The sequence below is a fragment of the Panthera pardus genome, unplaced genomic scaffold (assembly GCF_024362965.1).
Source record: "Panthera pardus isolate Hobbes unplaced genomic scaffold, ASM2436296v1 HiC_scaffold_25, whole genome shotgun sequence".
Classification (NCBI taxonomy): Eukaryota; Metazoa; Chordata; class Mammalia; order Carnivora; family Felidae; genus Panthera; species Panthera pardus.
This window is the reverse complement of record NW_026526821.1, coordinates 50,839,840-50,866,593: the sequence shown is the minus strand read 5'-3', so window position 1 is coordinate 50,866,593 and position 26,754 is coordinate 50,839,840. Positions and strand designations below refer to the sequence as shown.

Sequence of the window (26,754 nt, the reverse complement as noted above, 5' to 3'; positions counted from 1 at the left end):
AGCTTCCCCAGCCACATGTTTCTGTGTACAGCTCACACATGACAGCCAGTGGGTGATTGATGTGAACCAAGTGGGCTGTAACTGGGAGCTCAGGCCCCGGGTTCACAAGAATGTTTGGCGTGCTAGCTCCAGCACTCCCTTTTGTCTTAGCCATTGGGTGGGCGTGTGCAAAGTGGGGTGTGAATTTCACCTCCCCAGAGGGGTTGATAAGGGCATAGGTCAAAGTGCAGACCACAGTATTTAGATCATACTCAATAAGTAGATGTTATTGCATACAAATGCTCATGTTAGCTGTATACTTTCATTGACTAGGTGTTTGTTGAGCACCTATTGCGTGCCTGGCACAAAGCTCATTAACCATCTGTTAAGTGAGATGAATGTTTACAAGAGGAAGAAGTAGTCTCTAAATTTCAAAACTCTGTATCGGCTCTCAGATCTTGATGGTCTTGTTACAGAGATTGCCCTGAGATCAAGAGAGAGAGAGAGAGAGAGAGAGAGAGAGAGAGAGAGACAAGGACAGAGACAGAAAGAGAGGGAGGGTGGGGGAGGAGATACATGCTATCTGGAGGCTTTGTAAATGGTTGAAGCCTGTTTAAAATTGGTGAGAAGGGGCACCTAGGTGGCTCAGTCGGTTGAGCGGCTGACTTCGGCTCAGGTCATGATCTCATGGTATGTGGGTTTGAGCCCCGCTTCGGGCTCTGTGCTTACAGCTCAGAGCTTAGATCTTGCTTTGGATTCTGTGTCTCCCTCTCCCTCTGCCCCTCCCCTGCTCGTGCTCTCTCTCTCTCTCTCAAAAATAAATAAACATTAAAAAAAAAAATTTAAAGTGGTGAGGAAGTAGCAGTCAGAATGTAAAGGCTGCAGCAGAATAATTCAGTGATGGCCGGGCCCGTCTTCCATTTCTCAGTCCCTTGCCACACTGGGAGCTTGCTGCAGCATCCTGGATCTCTTGGCCACATAGATTCTGTTCTTTGCCCTTGGGAGTTGATTTCCAGTCCCAGAGATGTTCCATGTAGGGCAGGGCCCCACTTTGGATGCATAGGCACCCAAGCTCTGTCAGATAGGGCCATCAGTGCCTCCCTTGTGGCCATAAACCCATGCACAGCTGGTGTGTGTGTTCAAGGATGCGTGTTGCCAGAGGGGACTAGAAAGGGTTGGATGGATTCAGAGGCAAGCGGTGTTTCTAAACCTGTGTCCTCTGCAGGAAGCCTGTGGTGCCTGGGGTGCCCCCAGAAAGGCTCTCTGGATGTCCTTAGAGAGCACCATGTGGCAGTCCTGGGTGCCACACCACACCTTCAACCTGTGCAGATGGGGGAAGGAGGACTTTTATTTCTTGATGGGGAGATAGTTCTCTGTTCCCCTTGATGCCAGTGGCTTTCAATGTTTTTAGATTGTGACTCACAATGAGAAATGCATTTTACATCCTGACCTGGAGTATACAGTGGTGTGTATGTTGAAACTAAACCAATGTGTCCTGGAACTACTTTTACCCTTAGTGCATGTGATGCATTCTGGTATTTTCTGTTTTAATCTGATTCATCTTTTAAAAAATACTGATCAGGGCCCACTAAATTGATAGTTTAAAAACCACTACTCTTAGCGAGAGACCTTCAAAGTAGGGCACATGAAGCTCTGTAAGGAAAGGAAATATTAGAACTTTTTTCAAATTTATTATTTAAATTTTTTGAGTTATAAGTTTCAGTTTCGATTATGTGTATGTTTTATGGTGTATATAATATAGTGGTAGACTAGAAAATAGATGTAATTTACTGGAGCTGTGTGCCCAGAAATTCTTTACTGCCGGGGATAAAGGTTACAGGGCCCTTGACTGGGTCACTGTGCTGGTCTGGCCCTGGGACCCATTAGTGAAGCTGCCACCTGCCTTCTGAATTCTGGGCCAGCCCCATCTCTTTATGGTTCCCTCCTCCTCCTTTCTTAGCTGCCTCAGATCTGTGACTTCTGTGAGATTATTTACTCCGGTGCTGGTCTAAAATGGTCAGAAACGCATGTGCAAGCACACCCCAGGCAGGGCGCTCTCCTGGAACTGGAGCATCTCTGCAGGAGGCCATATGTGCCCCTGCTGGGACAGTTAGAGGTCTTGCCACCAACCCAGCAGAGAGACGTCCCCATGGGGGCTTCTTGCAGAAAACAGAGAATAAATGGTGCCTTTGTGTTCCTCTCCTCAGTTTGAAAACAACCATTTTTTTTTTCCTTTTAAGTTTTATCTTCAGGAAGAATTATGACAGAGTCCCTACACTGATCACAAAACTTCCAATAAATGGTCCTTTTGCTTACAGGACATATACTACTAAGGTGCTTTCATAACTGTTAGCTGCTTATGAGTTTTTTTCTGAGTTTTGCACATTCTTAACGACTGAGTGAAGTTTCGTTTTCTTACTTTAATTTATCAGACTCTTCTTGGAATCTTCCTTTTTGTGGGGGCTTTGCTCCCAAATCAAGAGTGTAATTGCTGGCACAGGCAGGGAACATAACCCACTATTAAGAGGCTGAATTCAAAGAATGGGAAGCCTCATTCCCTGTGGTAATTGGGGTGAGTGCCCAAGAAGGAAGGGATGACAACTTGGGGCAGAGGCTGAGGGGGAAGGAGTGGGGTGTGTAGTTTCTGTGCAGTGGAGGGACCCGCTTACCAAGTAGGGACACACTGATTTTCTATCTCGGGGCAACTTGGGAGGTGTACATGGGCATGGTAGTGGCAGTGAGGTTATTGCCTGGGCTTACTGCCATGTTGCAGGTGTCTGTAGAGGACCAGGGGCCCCTCTGACCTCAGGAAGGTGCTGTCAGGGCAGCATAGCAGCCACAGACAAAGTGAATGTCACTATGGTCTGCGAGAGGGTGGGGCAGATTTGCCAAAACAGTCCTCAGTTAGCTCAGCTGCCCCTACCCTGAGCTGCTAGCCCATGGAGGCATATGAAACAGCCCCTGCTCTACAAGCTTTCCCAGGGACTGGCAGAATGGTGTAGTCCACCACTCACAGGAAGTGCCCTGGCTTTTGTCCAGTCCATGATAATGGGATGTTGAAATTAACACCATTCCCCACCCTTCACATTAATTCTTAGGATCATGTCTTTCAAAATCCTTGCCTGTGCTCAGTTTTTATATGCAAGATGAGGCCATTGTCTACACCTTTGTCTTAGTTGCTGCATATTTCTTGTTTTAAACCTCAGTTGTCTGAATAATGGCTTCAGTTCACCAGCTGACTTTGGCAACTACAGCCTCACCTGTCCACCTCAGCCATCTTGAGAAGGGAACATGAGAGAAGAGGATAGAAAAGAGGCAGCTGCCCTATGCGTGTGGGTCACACACAGGAGTGCCAGTGGCCAGGGATAATGGCTTCCAGCACATCACCACAGCACTTACTCCCTCATAAAATGTTTAATTCTAAGGATGGGGACCCCCTTCAGGGTAAATAAGCCTCTCCTGTAGCAGGTGCACAACAGATATTGTTCAGCATATGGGAGAATGTCTGTCCAGAGTGTTGGCACATGGTATTACAGATGTCTAGAGTTCAATGTTCCTGGTAAAAAAGTTCGGCATTGTTAACAGACCTGTGAAGTCACTGCCCATTTGAAATAAATAGGAAAGGAACAGAAATAGCCTCCCACCTTTGATGACTGCAGCTGGGGTCCTCCTAGTGTGAGAATTTGCCCGACCTAATTTCCATGCTCCCAAAAAGTTCTGGTTTTTAAAGAACCATTTGAATCTCTAAAATGAACCCAACCTCCTCTAATGGCCAAATGCATAGATACACCTCAATAACTATAACAATTTTTTAATGCAAGGATGTATCCATACCAGAAAAGCATCCCCACACTCTGGTGAAAAGTGAACGATGGTAGATCCAGTGAGGTGTGTTAGAAAGGGTGTGAGCAATTGTGATCCTGCTGCTTGTTAACTGTGTGATTCAGAACAAGACACTTAAACTTTTATTTGGAGCCTTAGTTTTCTCATCTGTAAAATGGCCGTGTCGACCTTGGATGGTGGATACAAGGGTGAGACGAGCCTTGTGGAGATGAAGGTGGGTCTTGGATGTGCTTGGCTGGTGGTCATCACCAGGCCTCTTGCTTTGACCTGCTCAGTCAGTGGTCCAGAGCCCTCATTTTGGCAGCCTTTCTCATCAAAGGCCCGACCTGTATTCCAGACACAGCCTTTAGGGAGGAGGGTGAGGTGTGCCAGAGCTGAAAAGAAACCATTCTGTTCTCACCTGCCCCTACTGATGATTTAGCCTCGTAAAGAATGGAGTGTTTTACAAATAAGCACAGATCAAAATGCAGCCGGCCATCTCTGCCTGCCCACCTCAGTGAAGCAGGAGGCTCCTGATATTTTTCCTAACAGAAGTTTCGGGTGGGTAAAGGCCATTCTTCATCCACTCCTGAGTTTGTGAAGCTCTCAGGAATAATAGGCCAACTACCAGGCATGGTGACCTATGGTCTACTGAGCCCACCAGGGGTGGGAGCAGTGCATTAAAGGCAAATGCCAAGCAAAAGCTGCTGTTTCTGGCCATGTGGCTCTTTTGTGGGGAGAGTGCTTCATTGTGAAGCCAAGGTTGCAAAGCAGTCTGTGTTCTAGTCAAAGAGGGTCTGGTGGGAGCAACAGCGATATCTCCTGGGAGTTTGTAGACATGCAGAAACTTGGGTGCCATCCCAGATCTATCGAACCAAAATGCGCGTCTTTAAAAAGCACCCCCCGCCCCGGTTATTCACCCCACACTGAAGTATAAGCTTTATCAGAGCAGCCTCTCTTGTTCCCTACAGCATCCCGGCACCTAGGAGCTCAGGACAGGCAGGTGCTCAGAAACTATCTGTTGTGTGCATGCATTGATTGGTGGCCTTTGTTTTAAATTGTGACGGCTGCCTTCCAGCATGATCACCTCTTTGGTTTCCTGGATTTCTGAGAGAGGGAAGACATTTCCCTCCCTCAGGTCTTCATCACAAGCCCCTTGCTCCATGCTGTCGATGTGTTGAGGTCGTACTTCCTACCTCTGGGTTAGGATGGAGGGGTTTCTCTGTTCTTTTGCTTGAGCAAGGAATCCTTCACCCATTGTCCTTCCTTTCATGTTACATCTAATATCAGCTTGTATGTCTGGTTTTCTAATCCTATTCTCTCTTTAAAAAAAATGCTTCCCACAGTATACTTCAGTATAAAGTCCTCTTGATTAGAACTGGTGATTTCTGGGTAACCATGCTCTGCCCAGGCCCCCATCTCTGGCACTTTCCTGGACCAAGTGCCAAAGTCCATTGCTAGTCTTGGACTCACCAAAGGGCTCTCAGGGCTCATGTAAGCCTGCCGGTGAGAGCCTTCTTTACTTAACCTGGTCCCCAAATTCACATGCAGCTAGAATTCCACCACTGACTCTAAGAGGCCTTCCTATGGAATTTTTTGAACAATGGAAAGAAGAGACCCTTCAGTTCTTACATTTGCAGGTGTTTCTGTGGCTGGAGGGAAGAGTGGTATGGAGGAAGACCACATCTGAGCTGACAAAGTTGGTGAGGAAGCATCCTGGGAAGAGGGTCCTAAGCCACAGGAGGATGTACAGTCTGTGATGGGGGTGCGGCTCTGGCTGACTGGTATGTCCCACCCTCAAGACTGGACTCCATGAAGAGGAAATGTGTGTGGTGGTTAAGCATTTGGATTTGGGCTGGCTCCTGTAGAGGGCCTCCCGCAGAGCAGGAAGGGGCAGGCCTGCCATGGGTGCCCTCTTTTCCAGGTGCCAGTGACTGTCCTCATGATACGTGAGCAGACCCATCAAGGCTTACACGTGTTGGTGCCACTACTTTGTTTCCATTTTGTATGGAATTTGGAAATATCTTCTATTCCCATCCCAAACCAGTCAAAATGGGAATTATTGGGTACATTGGCTAATCACCGATTTTGGGGGGGGGGTGTGGATGAAAACAGTGCAGTCTATGCCTGTGTATTCCTATCTCTGTAGGTTGGAGAAATAGATGAGGTGACCAGCCACATGCAGATGGAGAAGCAGAGCTCTTTCATTTCCAGATGAGCATCTTGGAGTGGGGGGCTCGGAAGGGAGCAGGGAGCAATCTTCGGGCACAATCCCAGGAAGCACTCATTGTCCACACACACCACCCTTCACAGCTACTCACAGAGTGTTCTAGCATTCTGATTGTGTGGGGGAGCGAGGGGGCTGACTTCAGTGTTCACCCCCTCTTTGGCCCTCCCCTAGGACCCCCAGTAACCAGGCAGGATCCTATAGGTCGACAAGGCAGGCCGCAGCACCTGCTCAGGGGAGGGCAGAGCCATCGATTTCTTGCAGTGTGGAGGGTACAGGCAGGCCAGCAGACACTGCCCCCGCTTGGGAGTCTGAGGAAATGGGAAATCGTGGCTGTACGTAAGGGGTTTGATGCAGGAGCTGCTGTCCCGGGCAGATGCTGGCAGGTGAGGGTGTCCTGCGATAATGGCCCCATGTGGACTGGGATGGCATTGGTGGCATTGGTGGCACTAGCACCTGAGCACCTCGTGACATGACTAATTGGAGCTTATTGGGAAGATGATGGCAGCTCCCCCCAACACTGAGCTTTGCCTCCTGGACCAGGTCACCCAGCTGCAGCAATCAGTGTGGCCTCTGCCAGTGCACAGTCTGCTGGCCACTGCACTAAGCCTTGTAAGCCAGGCTGTCCAGTTGAGGGTGGCCAAGTACTGGTTAATCCTATGTATATATGGATACAAAAAGAAGCCACTTGTCACAAAAGCAAAGATTCAGTAAAGAAGATAAATCTGAACTGTCTCTCTTCATCAGGAGGGTCTTTCATTGGTACATCCCTTGCCTACTGCAGAGATGTCAGGGACCCTAAGACTGCTGGTGACGTGTGGAGAACTCACCACTTGGAAGTAGCCCTCCCTGCTCCTTCAGCTTACTAAGAACCCCTATCTTTGATGGACATTTATCGGCCCTCCCTTTCAGTGCCTACGGTGGGCATGAGTGAGAGAGGCATGCTACCCCCACACCCTAGTCGCCATCAAGAAGGAGGGCAGCATGGTTGGCTGTGAGCAGCCTGTTAGGCAGACGTCTTGAGGACCGACCAGCATTGGGATGAGCCATACAGCTGCTGGTGAGCAGGGTACTGCCAGGGCCAGCCCCTGCGGTGCTGCTGGCTGTGACATCACCTCACATCATGGCTCTGTGTGTTTAGGACGTGCACCCACCTGCTCTGTCAGTGCCCGGATATCCTGGAGTTTCTAATACTCAGCAGAGTCATGGGGCAGCTAAGTGAGACACTCCAGATCAGCTGCTCTGGGGAAGAACAGAGTTATTTTAGCCCAGCCTTGGGCATTATTGGTGCCATTATGTCTGCATAATAACATGCTACATGGAGACACATGGCAGAAAGGGTTGAGGCTGTGCTCTGATGCTGGTAAATGAAAGTCATTGTCTCTGGTACTTCCTGTTTCTCTGTGTTCCTCTTGGCCCTTCAGCATGGGTGCAGAACGCTGGACTCCAGGAGGCCAACCCCATGGAGGGCCATGGAAGGCAGCAGCCACTGGTTTGTTCTGTGAGCTAACACTGTTGAGGAAGCAAATGAATAAAGTCATAAAATAGAGCAAAAACAGCTGAGCCTGGTTGGATGAGACATTTCAAAGGAAATAATCCTGGATTTAGATCACACATTTTGGGGCCTACAGTGAGTTTTTTAAAACCTCCCTCTGAAAGGCAGGTATTCGTAATGGAAATTCTGACAGGCCTGCGGCCCTGCTCCTGGGCTGTCTGTAGGCAGCCGGACATCCACCGCTGCTGCTTGTGTGATCTACTCGGCATTGTGGACATGAAGCATCCCCTGCTCTGACTGTTTAAATTCAGTGGGGCTTTTTTTTTTTTTTTAACTCATCAAGATGCTACCAGCTGCAAACCCTAGTAGTGTGTGCTGAGGGAGAGCCTAGTGATTTCCTCCGCCATCCCAGGGCTGGGGGTTTCCTAACCCAGGCCTGAAGTCAGTCTTCATGGCAGGTGGGAACAGGCATGGCCTGTCTTTCTGACATGGCCCTCCCTCCCCTTGATCCAGCCCACATTCCAGGCTCAGCCTATGACATGCGTGTGGCTCCTGCACCGGGGACATGCAGATCCACAGCTGGTTCCAGTTTGCCTCCCCCTGCCTTTGAGGACCTCCCACCTTTGTGGATTTCCTGGATGTGCTCTTCCCAGCCCCTCCCCTACCCCCACTCCTATCTGAGCCCTCTGCAGCCACCAAGACCCTGCTCAGTTCTATTCTTCCCTGTGGGCTGCCCCCAGTGGCCTCTGCTGACTCACCTCTTCCCTAAACTGGCACCTCAGATTGCGCCTTACCATCAGCACTGAACTCTGCGCACTCCAGGTTCTTTACTTTGGCTTCACTTCAACCTTCTCTGTCCCCCACCTGTTTTGCAGCTGTGTTCATGTTCCAAGAGGGCCCTGTGTTCTGCCTCCTCCCCTGACCTCTCAGGCAGGAGACTCTCTCCCTCTGAAGTCCATTCAGCCTGGGAAGTGGCCCCGGTGCAGGGGAGGCTGTGCCCTGCCAGTGCATGAGGCAGGGGGGCACATGGGGTGCCATTTACACTCTGGGAGCTCCCTCCCTCGGGGCAGCAGAGCTGGACCAAAATGTGGAGAAGGGAGATTCGTCTTTGGTGTACCCCTTCCTCTTTCAGTGTTCCTTATCTCTGCCTTTGTGGCCCCTCTCTTGGACACCCTATGTCATAGTACATCCCTAGTGAAAGACTTGGTGGACAGTCCTGACCAAGCCAAGTCCTGTCCCAGGCCCTAACTAGGATATCGACTCTAGGGCGACCTCTGTCCCCATGGCACTCATGTGAGACCTACTGGGCCTAGCATGGGGTGGCTTGCTCTGCCTGGACACCCTGAAACTCTGGGCTCCAAGACCCTAAGGCTTTTTGGTCAGCTCAGCCCCACTGACCCCTGACATTCTGTCTGTTGTGGGAATGTTATCTGTACCTCCTGTGCATGGCTGACATCTGAAGCCCACCCCCACTGCATTGTGGCAGAACTGTGGGGACACCCTGCTGTCGGCATCTCAAATCCCAGGGGGTGGTGGGTCCCACTCAGCCTTCTGGATGGTCTGACACTGCACATTTTTCTTTCTGATCCTCCTTTCTCCTTTTCTAATTCTCTTTTCTAGTTTTATTGCAGTAACAAGGGCAACGTGCAGGAGCACATCCAGGGCACTATGCCACCAGTCAGCACTGGCCTGCCCGGGGATAGCTTGCCCATGAAAGCATCCTTCCCTCAACCCCTGCCCACATCTCATGAGCCACTGGAGACCTCTCCTTGCCCATCTCTCAGGGACAGGCACGCCTGTGCTTGCCTCAGTGGTCACACAGAAAAAACCCTGGCCGAGGCCCAAATCTTGAAGTAAATTTTATGAAAACTTCTTCAGAGTGGTGGGACCTTTTCACCTTTGAGACCATTAAGAAGAAATGGATGGGCTGGGGACATCACTGTCCACCTGCAAGAACACAGCAGGCTCCTGGCTATTTCCACCCGTTCTATGTCAGGCCAGAGAGGTGTGCTTGGAACACATTCAGAAAGCAGACTGGAGCTTGGCAGTGACCGTCCTCAGGGCCTTTGCCCCTAGGAATTACATAGAGCTAATGTCTATAGGCTGGAAATTTGGAATATGATATGTGGAGAGAAAGAAGGACTGAGCAGGCAGGGATGAAGCCCCAGCTGGCCTTGGAAAGCCAGCAGGAGCTCTGTCCTCTCTGCTCTCAGCCGCAGCCAGGATCCAGCCGTGTGCTGCTGCCTTATGGTCAAGAAGCTGGACTAGGGCACCCATGCCCACTGGTGTAGGTGTCTCTGTGGCTGCTGCTCCCCAGCACCAGCAGAGCTGCGTCATGCTAGCAGAAGCCGTGTGTCAGGCCTGCCCAAGCCCATGACACCTGTAGCTGTTTCTGTTTGCTAAGGAGCAAGCAAAAAGCAAAGGCTTGTGTTCCTTTATGACTTACTGTGCACTTCCTGACCGTAGATTCCCCAGAGGACTAGTTGGCATTGGCTCAATTTCTTATGCCACATATGAAAAGATGAGGAAAAAGGAATGGGATTTTACAGGCATTACCTAGCATAATGATACTTATTTAACCCACCTTGTGGAGATGCTCCCAAGCTGATTCTCATGTCATACCTTCTTCCTGGCCACTCTGTATACACAGTAACCTGCTCCCCATCCTTCATTCTTTCCATCAGTGCATGCTGCCCCATTAGTACAACTTTAGTTTGAGCCAAGTGCAGACCAAGAAGGAAGAGCTCCATTGTACACCTGGAATGAAAAACTTGCTCCAAGTGTGGAGTCAGGGGTCAAGTTGGCTCATAGAGGGTAACTGACCTGAGATCCTCAGGCCACCATGAGCACAGGGTCCCTCTGGGCTCAGGTGCCATAGCACAGCCCTGTGTCAGCTGGCATGGAGTGCTGACTCCCAGTTACCACCGGCTGCTCATGGACTCCAGCCCGTCCCACCTTTCCTGATGAGCACCACCCAGGATCCAACTTTGTCAAAGGCAAACTCTTCCCTGTAAAAGCCCCTTCTATTTTATGGAACGGGTCAGGAGATAAGGGAAGGAGCAGTACCTTACGGAATTGCTGAAAACAATACAGTATTGCCTCCTCATGCACTGGGAGTCACATCAGCTCTGGGTCTTGACAGCCTGAGTGGAGGCTGCAAAGAGGTACTGCGGTGGAGGTACTGCAAAGAGCATCCATGCACAGTCACCAGCAGTTAAGAAGTGCATTCTGGTCATACACCTTGCATTTTCCTGCCAGCCTGGCCAGAACTGTGCAAGGCAGGCTGGAACCTGTTGCCGTAGGGAGTGTGGGGTGCATGGCTGTGTTCCTTCTTCTTCTCCCTCTGTCCCATGCCCTCTGCAAATCTGCACCTCACGCCCCAGAAATGGGCAGCCTGGGAGAGGGTTGGGGCTACATAGGGGCAGACAAAAACAGCTGCTCCAGAAACCTTCTCAATAAAATCTGTAGATGTAACCTGTGGCCTCAGTTTGTTTCTGGCACCATTCACAGGGATGCCCTGTTGGAAAGATCTATGTGATTGTGAATATGTTGTCGGGTTGAACTAGGGACACAGGCTGAGAGCATGGAGAGCAGGACCGAGTGTGTGACTTCTATTTAATGAAGCCTTCCTCTGTCTTTCTCCCCTAGCTCAATGACTCAGCCAAGCAGCTCATTGAGATGGACAAGCCGTGCCCAGCTGCTGCATCTGGCTGCCATGCCTCCTTGCCCTCTGACCCTGGCGCGGCAGCCAGTGTGGCCCCAGGACCCACGTTAAGCAGCACTGGGGCAGTCAGTGCCTTTCAGCGGCGTGTGGACAGCAAGAAGAATGCCAAGAAGCGCCACTCCTTCACTGCGCTCAGTGTGACACACAAGTCCTCCCAGGCCACCAGCCACAGGCACTCCATGGAAATTAGTGCTCCGGTCTTGATCAGCTCCAGCGATCCCCGGGCTGCAGCCAGGATTGGTGACCTGGCTCATCTGTCCTGCAGTGCTCCTGCCCAGGTAACGTCCTCGGTGCGTGGACAGGGAGGTGCCAGGTGTCTAGCCCTGAGGTCTGATGACTTCATCGTCAGCTGTATGCTCCGTATCCCATCCCCAAACCAGCATGAGGAAGACAGTGGCAGCAGTGCCCTTTGGGGTCATCATGGCTTCCTTCTCCCCGCCTGGCCTCAGGGACCTCCTAAGCTTTGGTAAACATATGAATGGTACTCAGTGTCCGGAAGATGATCTAGAAGGTGTGTGAGGTGCTTCTCAATGGCCCGTGACATGGCCTTTGATTAACATTGGCGCATTACTCAAAGTTATCCTTTGTCAGTGTGCATTCAGTGCCATCTGATTGTGTCTTGCAGTAGGTCTGGTTTTAGTTTGTTTTCAGTGCTAGTATCTTTTTGGCATCTCTAACACTTGCTAACCTTGTTCCCTTTCAACAGACATCAGAATCAGAATTAACTATATTATTTGGTTACATTCTTCTTACTTTTACAGATACCTTCTATTTCTAGATTTGTCCCTGGTCTCATTACACTAGTAAGATAAAAGCAAGGGGAGGGACTTACTCTCAATCCATCAGGCCAGTGCTTGTCTCATACCCTACATACTAGTCTCTACATACATCCTGGTCTCTATGTCCTGTAATTCATGGGCAATAAGTCCAAGGCTCAGGCTTCCCCAGTGTTCCCTGGAGGTTCTGAATGGATGTCAGCAGAGCTCTCTGGCACTTTCCTCCTGCCCCACAACATGGGCTCTGCATGCCTGAGTGCAGGGTTTGGTGTTCTCTCTGCCTTTCCCTTATCCTTACCTGCTCTCAGCCCTCCTGTTCACAGCTTGTCAGTTAACAGGAGCAGAAGGAAAGTTCCCGGGCTCTGCAGTCTACTATAGACAGGTCCCAGGGCAGGAAGGGAACAGATTTTTTTAAATTTGTGCTTGACATTGTTCCACAAGGACTTAAGTGCCGAATTCACTTATTGATAGAGAGGGCTGGGACCCTGGGTCTCATTTTCCAACAGTTACACTTGAAGTAAAAGTCATGGGCAGGCTCTAGACTTTCATAAAGATCATTGGAAAGGGTGAGAGGTCAAGTAAAGCAGTTTCCACCTATCTCCCATCCCAAATTAACTGTTGAGACACTGGGCAGCTATGGGTTAAGGGTGAGCCACCACATACTGTGACTTGCAGGCACCAACCAGCCTGCTGTCCTCGGTCAGCTGCACCCAGAGACCAACCCCCACTCTGCCACCTACCCTGCTGCCTTCCAGGCTCGGTATGGCTTTGCTGGCCTCGTGGATCACACCAGGACAGCCATCCCTGGTCCACCTGAGGACCACTCAGGCTGCTGTAGTGTGCTAGGCACAGATCCTGCAGATGGCCACAGCACCACATGGCACCTCCTCCCCACCATGCCAGGCACACTCTAGGAGGCGGACCCAGTCCCAGAGTTCTGTGCTTGGGTAGCAGACTTGAGCTTTGTGATCACGCACCTGGAGAAATCCAGCATCATTGCGGATATGTCTCCATCCACAAAGAGGCCTCCACGTGCCAGGCTGGCATAAGGGGATGGGCTCCAGGATGGCAGAGCAGGAGCACCTGGACTCCTTGGTGCCCAGGGAACTAGAGCAGTGCTGGCCCCAGCAGGCGTCCAGTCAGGTCCCAGACCCCTCAGGCCCCTCCAGACTCAATATGCCATCCAGGTTGTGGCATAGACTGTCTTTACTGACAAGATGAACTCTTAGCTCCTGTGAGTAGAACAAAGGCTGGTCATCAAGAACCCAGGCCAGTTCTGCCCACATGTATGCACCCCTCACCTGCACACCCAGGGCTTCTTGGGCTGCAAGAGCAGAGGTTTTATGACTTTAGGTCATGGGTCCCAGAGAATTTTCTTCTGGAGAACAAGAGTAGCTGTTGTCAAACAGCAATTAAACCCTGGTTGAACATGGCACAGTGTAGTGTAGAAAGTTTGTAGCATCAAGCCTGTGTGTCCTGGAAGAGCAGCCAACTGGATGGACAAGGGGCGGCTGGACCTGTGTCCCTGCTTCCAGGCAGGCTGGCATGTGTGGCCTTGGGTCAGCAGCTCCAGCTGAGTGTGTCTGCAAGACAGGCTCCGATGGTGACATGCTACCTTGTGTGGAAGTAACTCAGATCAGAAGGGGCCACCCAATGTGAGATGACTGCTCTGCTCTTTGTATAATTGACTTGATTCTAAACCTGTGGAGGAAAATGAACCAAATGCAAACACACACACACACACACACACACACACACACACACACACACACACACCAGTGTGGGTGATATGCTCTGAAGAGGTGAGATACATGGACAAGGGAGCACCTCAGTAGCTGAGTTGGGGCTTGCCAACATCACGGACTCTTTTCTCTCCCTTTTGTGTTCCTTTTTAAAGTGGAAAGGAAGTGTGGGGGCTGTGGTTTCTATAGAAATGGCTCTAAAATACGGTAGCTGTTTCCCTGCTTTTGAGACGGAATGTGGTGAGCACCATTAAGCCTGAAGCTGTGGGATCCCAGCAGAGTACAAGGTGCATGGCTGTCCGTGGAGTGATGTCCGGAGTGTGTGTGGTCTGGGGCTCGCTTCCACACCCCCTGGCAGCCCTGTTCCATCCTCACCTCCTCCTCTATACTGATCTCACCTCCCTTGTCTGGGCTTCATGGCACATCCCACCATCAGGAGAGCCAGTGAGATTGAATTATTTTCAGTCACATGTGAGGAAACTGAGGCCCAGAGGGCATAAGTAATATCTCAGTGCTGTGCTCCTCTGACAGCCCTCCCTGCACCCCGGCTCCCATCGGAACTGGCGTGGACGTGAGTCTAGGACATGGACATCACGTAACCCCTCAGCTTTCCCTTCTGTAAATGTATGGGGCTGACCTCAGGCCCAAGGAGATGAAGAGGGAAAATGCCAGGCAGTCCCTGCTGAGAGCGGCTGGTGCTCTATAAAGGCTGTTCACCTCTCTCCTCCCCTTTCTCTTTCAGCCTGGGACCTGGTGTCATGCAGTCTAGGGTGGCATTTCAGGGGGAGGACCAGGCTCCCCTGCTCACTAGCTGTGCACCTAGGAGAGTTGCTGAACCTCTCTGAGCCTAGAGAGCTGCCACTAGAGAGAGCCAGGTTCAAGAAAAGCTCTCTTCTCCCAGAGCCTCAGTTTTCTCGTGTATTAAATGGAGCAATGGTGCAGGTGTTGAGAGGGTAAAATGAGAGCACCAGATTGCCTTTTCTCAGTGGGCATGTTGTTGGCTGTGGTGGTTCTCCCTGCTGCTCAGAGAATCATGGAATGGATCACCGGCCCCAAGACATCAGATAGGGCTCCCAGGGCTCCCGGCCTCATGTATTCTGGCCATTGCTCTGCTCTGAAATTCTCCCTGTGCTGTGTACTCTGCTGGACCCTGGAGGTGCTGGGAGGCCACAGGTAGATGAAAGGGTGGGTGACGCCAAGACTGCCTGCAGCCACACCTCCTTTCTAGGAAGTCTGGACTTGATTAGCATCCCCATGAGCCTATGTCCCCCCTGACTGTCAGCCGCTCAGTGGTCTGTCCCCAGTGACAACCAGACCAGGCGTGGTGTGGTCCCTTGTGTCGTGAACCCACCAGAGAAACCAAGCATCCCTCCCAGAATCTGGTGAAGTATGTTCCAGTCACTGTCACCCAGAGGTCTGAACATGCCCCCAGCATAGCCCTGGCCCCACAGCATTGAGGTGGCTGGTCTGGGGTGTGGCCTGGGTCTGGGGACTTGAGAGCTTCCTGGCCCGCTGTGTGCAGCGAGAAGAACCAGCACCTCAGACACCAGCAACAGCCCTTTTCTCACACTCCAGGATGTGTCACAGGCCATGCCTAGACCTGGGACCTAAGTCTATACAGGGTGACCAGCGTCCCATTGCACCTGGTGCTGCAGGGTTCCCAGGACACAGGACTTAAGTGCTAAAACCAGGACCATCCAGGCACAGAAGGATAGCTGGTTACCCCACAATATTTCCCTTCACTGAGCTGCAAAGGGTGGTGTCTGGAGGCTTTCTACAGAAAATGTGGTATGGTCGTCTCTGTGCAGGACCTGTGTGCAGTACCAGAGGCCCATCAGCAGGGAAGGCCAGGTCCCTGCTCCTGAGGGGGACAGTGGAGGAGACATAAAGGAGGCTGTGAGGCTTTGCTGTGGGACAGAGCTATGGATCCTGGTTGCCTGGATTCCTATTTGGTGTGTGCCATGCCACCTGAGGAGGCTTTTAAAACCTTCCAATCCGGGGCCCACCCCTGAGTCAGAGAGAGAGGGTTGGCACGCTATATCAGCCAGGTCTATGTACAGGGATACTGTGTTAACAGTCACTGTGCAGGGATGCTGTGTAATAGTCACTGGGGCCTGGGAGCCACACAAGGCCCCCAGGCCAGGCAGGCTCAGGTCTGCTCAAGGGCCTCATTCAGATGCCCCACCCAGAAAGGCAGTGTTTCCCTGGAGTTTGAGGAACTTTCTTCCCTTCTCAAAGCCAAGACAAGGGCCCAGTGTGCTGTCACAGCAACAGGCAGGGGATGCATACTCCTATGCTGGTGGAGGGAAGGCCAAAAAAGATGTCATGTTGCCCCTGGAGTTCTTTAAAGCTCTGCAGGTGAGTCAGCTGTGCAGCCAGGATGCTGTGCTGGGCCCGAGGCTGGCAAACTGTGCCTGGTGGGGCTGCTTCTGAATGGCTCTGGAGCTAAGAATAATCTGCATGTTTTTAAGGGTTGTTTTCAAAAAGGAAATGAAGAGGATGGACAGGAAAAGGAGAGGAACAAATAGCCCAGAGCCTGAAGTGTGGACTCTCTGGCCCTTTACAAAAAGAGACTTGTGGCTGAGGTTGTTTTGATGCTGACCCTGTAAAGGCAGAAAAGGCCGTGATGAGAAGAAAAAGAGAAACCTAGTGGTTATGTAGGGTCAGGTCAGGTCAGAGGAGGGAGTCCTCAAGCAGAACAGGAAGAATGTTTTGACTCTGGCCCAAGTTGAAAGGCACCAATTCCACATCCTCCCCCAGTCTGGAACTTGATAGGAGGGTGGGAACGTGGGAGGTTCTGGAATTTGTGCACCTTTCTCACCGTGAAGTGTGCTGTCAGACAGCAGCCTTCTCATGAGGTTTCTGTGAACCATGTGGGAATCCTGAGGCTCTAGACTCGGCCCCAGAGGTTAGTTCCGGAGAGCTGGGGCACAGGGACGAGGCACAGCAGGCAGGGACTTGAAGGATAGTGGCCAGGTGACTGCCTGTACCCAGCCCTCCCCCTCCTGGAGGTGCAGAGCCAGGCTATGGCTGCAGTGGGTAAGGTGGAAGAGGGTTGGCCCTTCTCCTTCCTGCTGGTCTTCTCTCAGTGACTGTTGGAGGCCTTGTTGACTCTTATTTGTCGTTATTATCATTATAAGTAATGCATTTATTTCTTCCTGCCTTCAATTGTCTAAGACCACTGTGGTTATCTCCAGTTCAGGAAATGCAGGCTTATGTCTAGCAAAAAATTATTGTAGGATCTTGCATAGGGATGGATGGCCACCTGATATAAATGCTGCCTTCAGACCCAAAACAAAAGAATGGCCTAAATAACAAGGATGCTAGGCTTCAGATTCCCCAACTGACCTATAGAATCAGTACGTTGAAACCCATTAAGGGAAGGAGCATGGCTATCTCCTCTAAATGCCTCTCATTCTTCCCTCCTCTGGGAACACACTTCTTCCATCTCACATTGGATGCACTCAGCTCTGCAGTCTGACCTCTACCTCCACCCCTGCTGCCCACACCCAGCCTGTGGCCTGCAAGGCCACCAGCAGGTCCTATGTCCCTGCGCCACATCCCCAGCTGGCATCCAGCAGCTTCAGACACTGTGGGCAAGACTCCCCTCCTGAGCCTCTCTTCGCTTTGCTTCTGGGACCCTTCTTGAAATTCTGAGCATTTTGCTCACCCTTGGAACCTCTTCCTCCAACTCCCATGTGAACATCAGTGCTCCCCTGGCCTTTTCTTCCTGTCCCACACACATACCCAGGGGTTCTCATCCAGCCAACAGCTAACCCCAAACTGTTTAAACTCTGCCTCCCCAGACCTTATTCAACTATAGATTCTTTCCAAACTGTTAAACTGTTTAAACTCTGTTTAACTGTTTAAACTCTGCCTCCTCAGACCTTATTCAACTATAGATTCTTTCCTCCTGCTACCTGCCAGCTTCCCCTGGAGAGGTACTCCATATCAATCCATGTCAGGAGAGAATAACTATTCTCTTCTGTCCTCACACCTATTTCCTTCTCTTTGTTCTCTTCTCCAAATTCCTGAAGCTAAGACCCTATGTCCTCCAAACTCTGCTCTCCCTGTCACCTCTGCCATCCAAGGAGGTGTCAGCTCCAATTCTGAAGTATTTCTCTCATGCCATTAGTCAGGATGAAGTAGATCATCCACTGTTACAAACAATTCCTGATGCTGGTGTGGTTTAACCCAGGGAGCATTTATCATGCATTTGTGCAGTGGGTCAGGCGGCCCTCCTGAATGGCATGCTCATGGTGTCCAGCCTGCTTCCTCTTGTAGCTGTGTCTTCTACAGCACATGGCCTCCAGCAGGAAGAGGGGCCTAGAGAGAAAGCCCTTGTGCACTTAACTGCCTCAGCCTGGAGATAATACTCATCACCTCCCCTCTCAGTTCATTCACTAGAACTGGACACTCAGCCCCAGATTAACTTCAAGAGGCTGGGACATGTGGAGAAGCATGTGGATGTCAGGCAAGCCCAGCAGTCCCAGCCCCACCACTGGGGTCCTTCTCTCCATGGCACCCACTCTGCCTTGGTTCAGGCTTCTCTGAGCCCTCACCAACTTGGCATCAACTGATTCCTAACTCCCTGCTTCTGGGATTCCCTCTGGAATCCATATGTAATTGGGCTGATCTTTCCACAAATGCTTCTGGAGACTCTGCATTGCCTTAGGATAAACTCCAAGTTCTTAGCTTGGCCTGCAGAGCCATTCAGACTTAGCCCCAGATTGTCTTTCCAGCCTCCCCTGCTCAGTTACTGTCCACTCCCATGCTGGCTGCCCAGACCTGCAGCCTGTGCACCCCACACTGGCAAGCTCAGGCTCACCCCCCACCAAGACTGATACCTATGCCCGTCCTGTCTGCTTCCTGCTCACCCTCTTCCCCTCTCATCCTGCCCCCAACACAACACCCGGACACAGCCCTGGATAGGAAATTCCTGCTCACCCTTTGCAGCCATCTGAAACAGTCACTTCCCCTCCATAGCTTCCCATGGCTCCAGGACACCTTCACCCAATCATTTCCTCTGTGCCTGCAGGACTTTTGCATACATTTATCATGGAAGGTGTGGCCTTCGTTTGTGTATATGGCTGCTCCCCTTAGCTTCAAGTCTTTTAGGGTGGGGACTGGTTGTCATTCACTTCTGTATCGTGGTACCTGGCCTGTAGCAGAGTTCATACCCATATGGTTTTTCCTTGGGTGGGCATAGGGCCTGTGCCAGCTGCACTGTATACTGAGCGGTCTTTCACACTTAATGTAATGCCAGAAATGCCATGTGCCCCCCTCCCCACCACTGCTACCAGCTCCCTGAGGGCTCACGATCCATGTCAGCTGCAGAGAGGTACAGCTGCAAGGTGACCAGCTGAGGGACTCCCAGGGGTACATGGTCGGCTGAGCCTCAGATGGCCTGCCCTGCTCACATTTGCACCCTTTATGAATTATTTCTCCCTGCCATTTGGAGAGGTCAGAGGGTCAGCTCAGTTCCTCATGAATAATGAAGCAGCACTCATGTGTCTCCTTTCTGCTGGGAGAGGGAGGGTTATCAGAGGAGAGGACAGAAAGGAAGCTATTCAGGCCGACTCCAATTTTTAAAATCCAATTATTTGCTCATAGAGATCATTGGATCACATTAGGAGGTGATTAGTCACATTTTAGAACTATTCTCTCATAAACCAAACAGGAATCCAAGTAAGTGAGTAAAGTCACCACCAGACTGCCTGAGGGACCTCCAAGGGCTCACATAGCTCTGGAGTGGCCCGGTATCAGCCAGTGTGAACCAGGTCATGCTACGGTAACAAGCAGCCCCAAACCCTCGGAGGCTTACTTCCCACCCACTCTGCGTGTCTAGCTGACCCACGGCGTTCTCTTCTCTTCCCTGGACACCAGCAGACACCCACAGGCCAAATCTGGTAAATAAAGTTTTCTGTGGAACATGGCGCCCCCTGCTCATTCACACATCATCTGTAGCTGGTTTCAAGCCACACAGAGGAGCTGTGTTGCTGTAACAGAGATTATATGACTTTTTCTGGCCCAGTACAGAACACATTTGCTGACCTCTGGTCTAGAATGTCTCATCACTGTGGCAGGGGAGGGAAATTCGCAGCGGCCCTGCTCTACTTGCAGAGGGTGGGGAGGTGGAGTCCAGTGGGTACCTGTGGGGAGGAGAGGTGAACAGCCCCATGACACCACTGTGCCCAGCATGTCTGTATTTGTTTGTGAGTGTTTAACTGCTTATCACAGGGGCTGGGAGGCTTGAAGAGGCAGAACTGGACAACGGGAGGGGCTGACACTTATAAAGCCCGCAGGCCACGTTTTGATGCTGGTGGTTGTTGGACTGTCCGTGTGGTGCACACTGGTTCTGTGGGATGGAGCACTCCACGTTTGGGAAGGGCTCTCCAGTTCTGGGCTCTCTCTGTGAAGGGGCCAGTGTCACACTCAGGCTAACCCCATTGAGCCAAGAATAGATTCCTTCATCAGACCCCATGTGTGGTGTCAGAGCCGGATGGCTTACAAATCAACTTCCCATAAGCAAACAGAAACCCTTGAGATTAGGAAAATGCCCTTCAAAATCAATGGAAGGGGATGTATTTGACATTCAGGGAAAACATCAAAAGGGAACACCCCTCGAGTGTCTTCCTGCATCTGAGAAGTAATTAGGAGAACTCCACTTGGAAGCTTCCAGGGCATCTTTAAGATCCGCCCCCCCCACCCCCCCCCACCCCGCCACCACCTGCCATCAGAGGGGCACGCACCAGGGGCTCTCTGCAAAGCTGCTCTTACAGGCTGGATCTTATCTCTACCACGGGACACAGCTCTGACGGGGAAGAAGCTCCGGGGGCAGCACTGATGGAAGTGATGGTGGCTCTGTGCTAATGGCCTTGCGGCCCCCAGGCTCTGTCACTCACCTGCAGGGCAGAGCACTCATGCTTATTGTTAGCATTTTCAGAAAGTTACAGATTTAACTCCATACTTTTAGAAGGAGCCAAGAAAAAAACAGTACCAAGTGAACATGGGATGAAATAAAAAATCCCATCCTGAGAACCTTGTGCAAGGAGTGCTTTCTTTTGCAAATCTGGGAATTGCTGTGTGTCCCTGACTTACCAGCTATGCCTTCAAGGTAGGGACAGAGAACTGTGGCCTGGCTGTTTTCATCAGCTTCCAGGCTCTTCATCTGTGGTATCAAGTGCCAACCATGTTTCTTTTGCTGCTATGACAAGACAGAAGCTTCCATATCCACAGTTTCTTTCTGTGCCTCAGACCATCTGCTGGTGGATGAGGGAGGGACACATCAGGGAAGGTCCCTGGTGTCACCTTGGCACCTGGTGAGCACCCAGGGGCTCTCGGTGGGCACGTGCTGGCCCAGAAATGCAGGTGAGCTACTGGTTCCCTCCATCCAGCCTCTCAAGTTTGGTGAGCTTTTGTTAAAGCAGCAGCCTGTGGGGGCACCTGGGTGGCTCATTTGGTTGAGTGACCACCTCTTGATTTTGGCTGAGGTCATGATCTCAGCCAGGGTTGTGGGATGGAGCCCTGTGTTGGACTCTGCACTGAGAATGTAGCCTGCTTAAGATATTCTCTCTCTCTCTCTCTCTCTCTCTCTCTCTCTCTCTCTCTTAAAAATAAGCAAACAGGGGCACCTGGGTGGCGCAGTCGGTTAAGCGTCCGACTTCAGCCAGGTCACGATCTCGCGGTCTGTGAGTTCGAGCCCCGCGTCAGGCTCTGGGCTGATGGCTCGGAGCCTGGAGCCTGTTTCCGATTCTGTGTCTCCCTCTCTGTCTGCCCCTCCCCCGTTCATGCTCTGTCTCTCTCTGTCCTAAAAATAAATTAAAAATGTTGAAAAAAAAAAATAAGCAAACAAACAAGAGCAACAAAAGCAGCAGCCTGTGGCAGATATAAAAAGGGTTTCCTCATAGACCCCAGCCTCTAGGACCCATGCAGCCATCAGGAGACAAGAACATAGATCCATGCCATGGAAGGTAGAAAGTAGGAAGCTCCATAGATGAGCACAAAGGAAGGGCCATGGCAGATCAGAAGAGGAAGGGTGGCTTTGCTTCTGGAAGGAAACGAGGAAAGGAGGCAAGAATGGGCACCAAGGATCACTGAGGTTGGCATCCTCCTGGGTCTTCCACTTTCCATCAAGGCTCAGGCACAAAGGTACATTGTTTCTTGGTAGGAGGGCCATGAGGAGGTTCAGAACTTTGCCACCTGCCCCTGATCTCCTAGCTACCTACCCCCTGCCCTAGCCAGCCACAGCCACTTGCCAGAGCATACCCTGCTGCCCTTTCCCTGCCCCCACTTCCCAGGCATCATCTGGATGCAGTGAGGAGTGGGAAACTCTTGCAGCCTTCCCTGATCAGCCCTCTCGCTTGTCCCCTAAGCTTGCACAACTGGGCCAGGAGAGCCACCAGCTCTCAAAATGTTACCACAGCCTGTGAGTTTCGCTAAGACAGGTATGTTTGCCCCTTTTGCACCCTTAGTGCCCGGTGTGGAGCCTCTGTGAAGGGAACTTTCAGAAGCATGTGTGGATGGACAGACACACGGAATTAGAGTTGAGAAGAGTTTCTCAAAGCTTGTCCCTCTTGCAGCTTCTCACTATATAGGAGGCACCTTCTGTTTGAAGGCAGAACAGATAGGTTGTTGGGATATGACTAATATACGTTTTGTGCAAAGCTGGATGAAGATGCCTTGGGTCTTACAGGCTCACACAAAGAAGTGGGGGGCGGGTTGGTCCACAGGAGCTCCTGGTACCTTCCTGCAGTTGAGACCATCAAGCAAGCTGATTTTTATCTCCTAACCTAGAGCCACTTTGTGGATACTGTTCTCCAATATCCTACCCCTCTTTTTTGGCCATTCTGGTTAAGAATGTTCTGGGATGCCTTGTTAAGAGGTTTTGGCACAGCTGTGGCTTTTTGATCCAATAAGATGAGAGCAGACGCTGGAAGTTCATCCTTTCACTATAGACACCTACAGCAGGGGTTGGCAAACTCTTTTCAGTAAAGGGCCAGATAGATAATAAATATTTTAGACTTTGTGGGCAATGTGATCTCTGTCACAGCTCCTCACTTAGGCCCTTATGGGTGAAAGCAGCAAATGGGTGGTATGGTTGGATGCCATTAACACTTTATTTACAAAAGCAGGGGATAGCCAGATTTGAGCGGCAGGTGAGTCTGTCAACCCCTGAGAAGACCATGGAGACTAAGTGAGGGGCCTGTCCATGAAGACCTGGAGTCAGTAGCTGAGATGCTAGGGTCAGATGCTGGTGAGCAAATCCAAGTTCCTGCAGGGAGGAGAATGGGTAGGGGGCAGTATTCGAGTTGAATGGAGGCCTCCTTGAGGACTCCATTCTGGGCAGTCAGCCAGCATTCCTGAGTGCCGACAAGAGAGCAGTGAAGGTTATGTGGGCACAAAGCATGGCCCGTTCTCTCTCCTGGGACAGACCATCTTGTTCAAGCTCTTTGGCCCTTGACCTCGAGCTATCAGCACGAGCACATCCAGCCCAGGCCCCTGCCCTTCCCAGCCCTGCTGGGCCCCCCAGCCCAAATCCCCTGGGCCAGGGTGTGGGGAGGCATCCCTGGACCCTCTGGCCCTGCAAGCTGTTTATGGTTCTTTTTGGAGGCAAGCAGAAGAATCAGGCCAAAATGTTTCATTCTAAAGTTTTCTTTAGGAAGCATGTTCCTAAGAGTCTGATTTACACTCTGTGTTAGAGAGTGGTAGTGTGTGATGAATAAAACATGCTCATTTCACTGCTCCTTGGGGTGATGACAGTGTTTTCTGGACTCATATTAAAAATTAAAACAAGGAGATGTTTTTCTCAGGGTATTAGTCTGTGCCAGTGTATCCAGGAAAGCGCCTTGGAGCCCCCATACAGCCTGCCAACCACAGACCCCCTTTTTCCCTCTTACTAATCCCAGCAGGAAAATAAAATGGCCTGTTTTCCAGTACCACTTAGGGGCCCCATTAAAATGCACCTCTGGGCCTCTGGTGTCTGGTAACAACCTGACAATTTGGAATCAGGGGTCCATGGCCTCCACACTGCAGCCAGAAACTGACGCTTGGGCTTCCCACCAGCAGAGGCCAGAGATATACAGGCCACCACAAGAAGTGATAGCCCGTTCCACAGGTGTATGAACCACTCACCCGTGCTGTCTTGGTGGCTCTGTCTTTTATAAGTGGGAAAAGGAGGCCTGGAAGATCAAGGGCAGTTTGCCTTGATCGCAGGATTACATAGCCTGCCTGTGCTGCAGCCTCCTGACCCATGCATATCCTTGGAGGGCAGTGGGTATGAGTGGCACCAGGGAGCAGCATTAGAAGGCTCCTTGGCATGCTATCCCCCTGTTTGCTAACACTGTGGTCAGTTTTATTTGATGGGGGCATCACCTCTGACCTCTGACCCAGCCAGCTGACCCCACATATACTTGCCTCCTGTTAAAAGCTTGTGGACTGTATTTTTGAACATTAGGTCCAAAGGGATTTCTGGAGTCATACATTCTGTAGGGTCAGTGGCTCCAAGGATCCTCTTGTTGGCTGGCTCCCCCAGATCGACGTGTGCTCACCTGCCTGGGATGAACCCCAGCTTTTGTCTGATATAGAGTCATCCAAAAAGAGTATGATATGAACCTGCTTTATCAGAGTCAAAGACCTTCTTTGTGACAGACCAGTGGTGCAGCTCCATGGTACACAGGGCTGGGCTGGGCTATGAAGTCAGGGCAGAGATGTCCACCTGCTGACCTCGGAGACAGGGAGAATATCTGTTTGAGGGCCTCATTCCCAATTATTTTTATCTGAAAGTGGCTGTCGCTGCTTCTCCTTCCTTATTTTTATCCCTTCCTGATTTCTCTCACTCCTGCCAAGGCTTCACTAATCCCTTAAGGCCCAGAATCATTTAAAATTAAGCCATGAAAAATCAAAGCAGTTATCAGCAACATGGCTCTCGGCAGGAGGAAACGGGCCCCAGTCCTAAGGCCCAGAAAGCCCCATCCAGCATGGTCAGAGCTAGAGGGCGAGGGGCACAAGACACCCTAGTGTTGCGTTAGATCTACCTCAAACTAAACTCTGCTTGTTCCGTGTGTTCTGGGAGTGATGCAGTAAGGGTGTAGCAGTGCCTTCATCAGCACGGTGCCTCCCAGGGCCTTGGCAGGATGCTAATGATACGGAACCTGGTGGGATGCATTGTACTCATGAATTTTTAATCAAAATCACTTAAAGGAGAGCCCCTTTCATGCTGTGATACCTGCCCAGGGGTTAGCAGCTCCCTGGCTACCCCTCAGGGCTCCTAAAAAGGCACCACGATCTCATCGGTTATGCTCTCCTCAGCTGGGCATGTGGTCCTTAGTTGTGCACAGCTGGGCTGTTAATGGGGTCACCCTGTCCACCTGCTGCCACCAGCAACATTTGTCATCACCTCCTACTGATAGTAACAAAAACAAAGGCCTGATTCAGAGCAGGATGGGTGAACACCCCGTCTTCATCAGAAAGTCACACTTTTCAGTTTTTAGGTCCCTGAGGGTAGATCCCTGCCTGGTGTAGCCACTACTCAGCAGATGTCCCGAAAGGCCTTTTGCCTTGGGCCCTGTGCTGCACTGCATAGAGGAGCAAGATGGGAACACACACTCTGCAGAGCATCAGTGTTGGCTATTCTCCATCTTGACCTTTGGGAAAAAACACTTTCACAAGGGTGACCTCTCTCTACACCTCGATTCCAGCTCCACGTAATGGTTTGCTGTGCAATCCCATGTATTTTCTTTGTAGCATCAGACATACCAAGTTTCACCTGGAGGCCAGGTTTCCAGCAAAGCTGTCAGAAGGCCCTTCCCCTCCAGCTTTATTTAGGTGCAGTCCTGCATCTCAGGTAGCTTCACATGCCTGAGCAGCCCCATAGTCTCCCTGGGCCTCTTGACACTCTGCCATATGGAGTGTCCTGTGTGTGGTCCAGAGGAGCTGGCAGATGCCAGCAAAGATGGGGTCTGGAGCCAAGGCCACAAGCTCCGGCCCAGCCCACACTCCCAGCCAGCCTTCCCCACTGCCCAGCAGGGGGAAGTCAATCTTCTCCATCTCTCCTGGCCACAGACATTATTGCCTTCTGCTGGATTTTGGCTTGAGTGCCTTAAGGACACTGGGCAGTAGAGACCCCAGGCAGGTTGCTTTACAGGCACAGCAAGACTCAGAGCTGTCCCCACTTTGGGTCAGCAGTGCTTTGCATGTGAGGGGCTGGTTTAGACTGGTTTAGCTGTTTCAGGAGAGTTTATTTGGACAGGAGGCATGTTGATGAAAGCAGGGTCATGGGTTTCGGCTCTAAGTCAGTTACCTTGTGTCCTTGTGGCTCCTGTTGCCCAGCAGATGCCCTCCGCCTACGTGCTGCTGCCAATAGTCACCTGGTGGGCAATTTGAAGGGTCACCCTGCCGATCTGAAGGCTCCTGGCATCGCTACAAAGATGGCATGTGTGGAATCCAGGAAAGCATGGAATAACCGTCAACCAGAGTGTGATCTTAAGCCAGCCCTGTTATTCTTTTTATATGTATCAGAAAATGTATCAGAAAATCATGGCCACTTATTGATATTAAAATGAAAAACTTGAACTTACAGATTTTAAAAAAATTACCCCAAATTCCAAATACCGTACTTACCAGTATTATCATTTGATATATAAATTTCCAGACCTTTTTTCAAGGAAATACATGCATCTTGTTTTTAATGTTTATTTATTTCAGGGCACCTGGGTGGCTCAGTCGGTTAAGCAACCAACTTCGGCTCAGGTCAGGATCAGGTTTGTGGGTTCGAGCCCTGCGTCGGACTCTGTGCTTACAGCTCAGAGCCTGGAGCCTGCTTCAGATTCTGTGTTTCTCTCTCCCTCTCTCACTCTGCCCCTACCCCACTTGCTCTCTGTATCTCTCTGTCTGAAAAATAATAAACATTAAAAAAATTAATCTTTATTTTGAGACAGAGAGATAGAGCACAACAAGCAGAGGATGGTGAGAGAGAGAGAGAGAGAGAG

At 50.9% G+C, this 26,754-nt stretch overlaps 1 protein-coding gene across 1 annotated transcript in view; it reads left to right on the top strand.

Annotated features, from left to right (window-relative positions):
- Positions 1-26,754, top strand: part of SH3RF3 (SH3 domain containing ring finger 3) — a 375,407-nt gene that overhangs the window by 252,601 nt on the left and 96,052 nt on the right. The window contains exon 4 of the mRNA XM_053890489.1: positions 11,172-11,525. Within this exon, the coding sequence (XP_053746464.1) occupies positions 11,172-11,525 (354 nt within the window). The remainder of the gene's footprint in view (positions 1-11,171; positions 11,526-26,754) is intronic.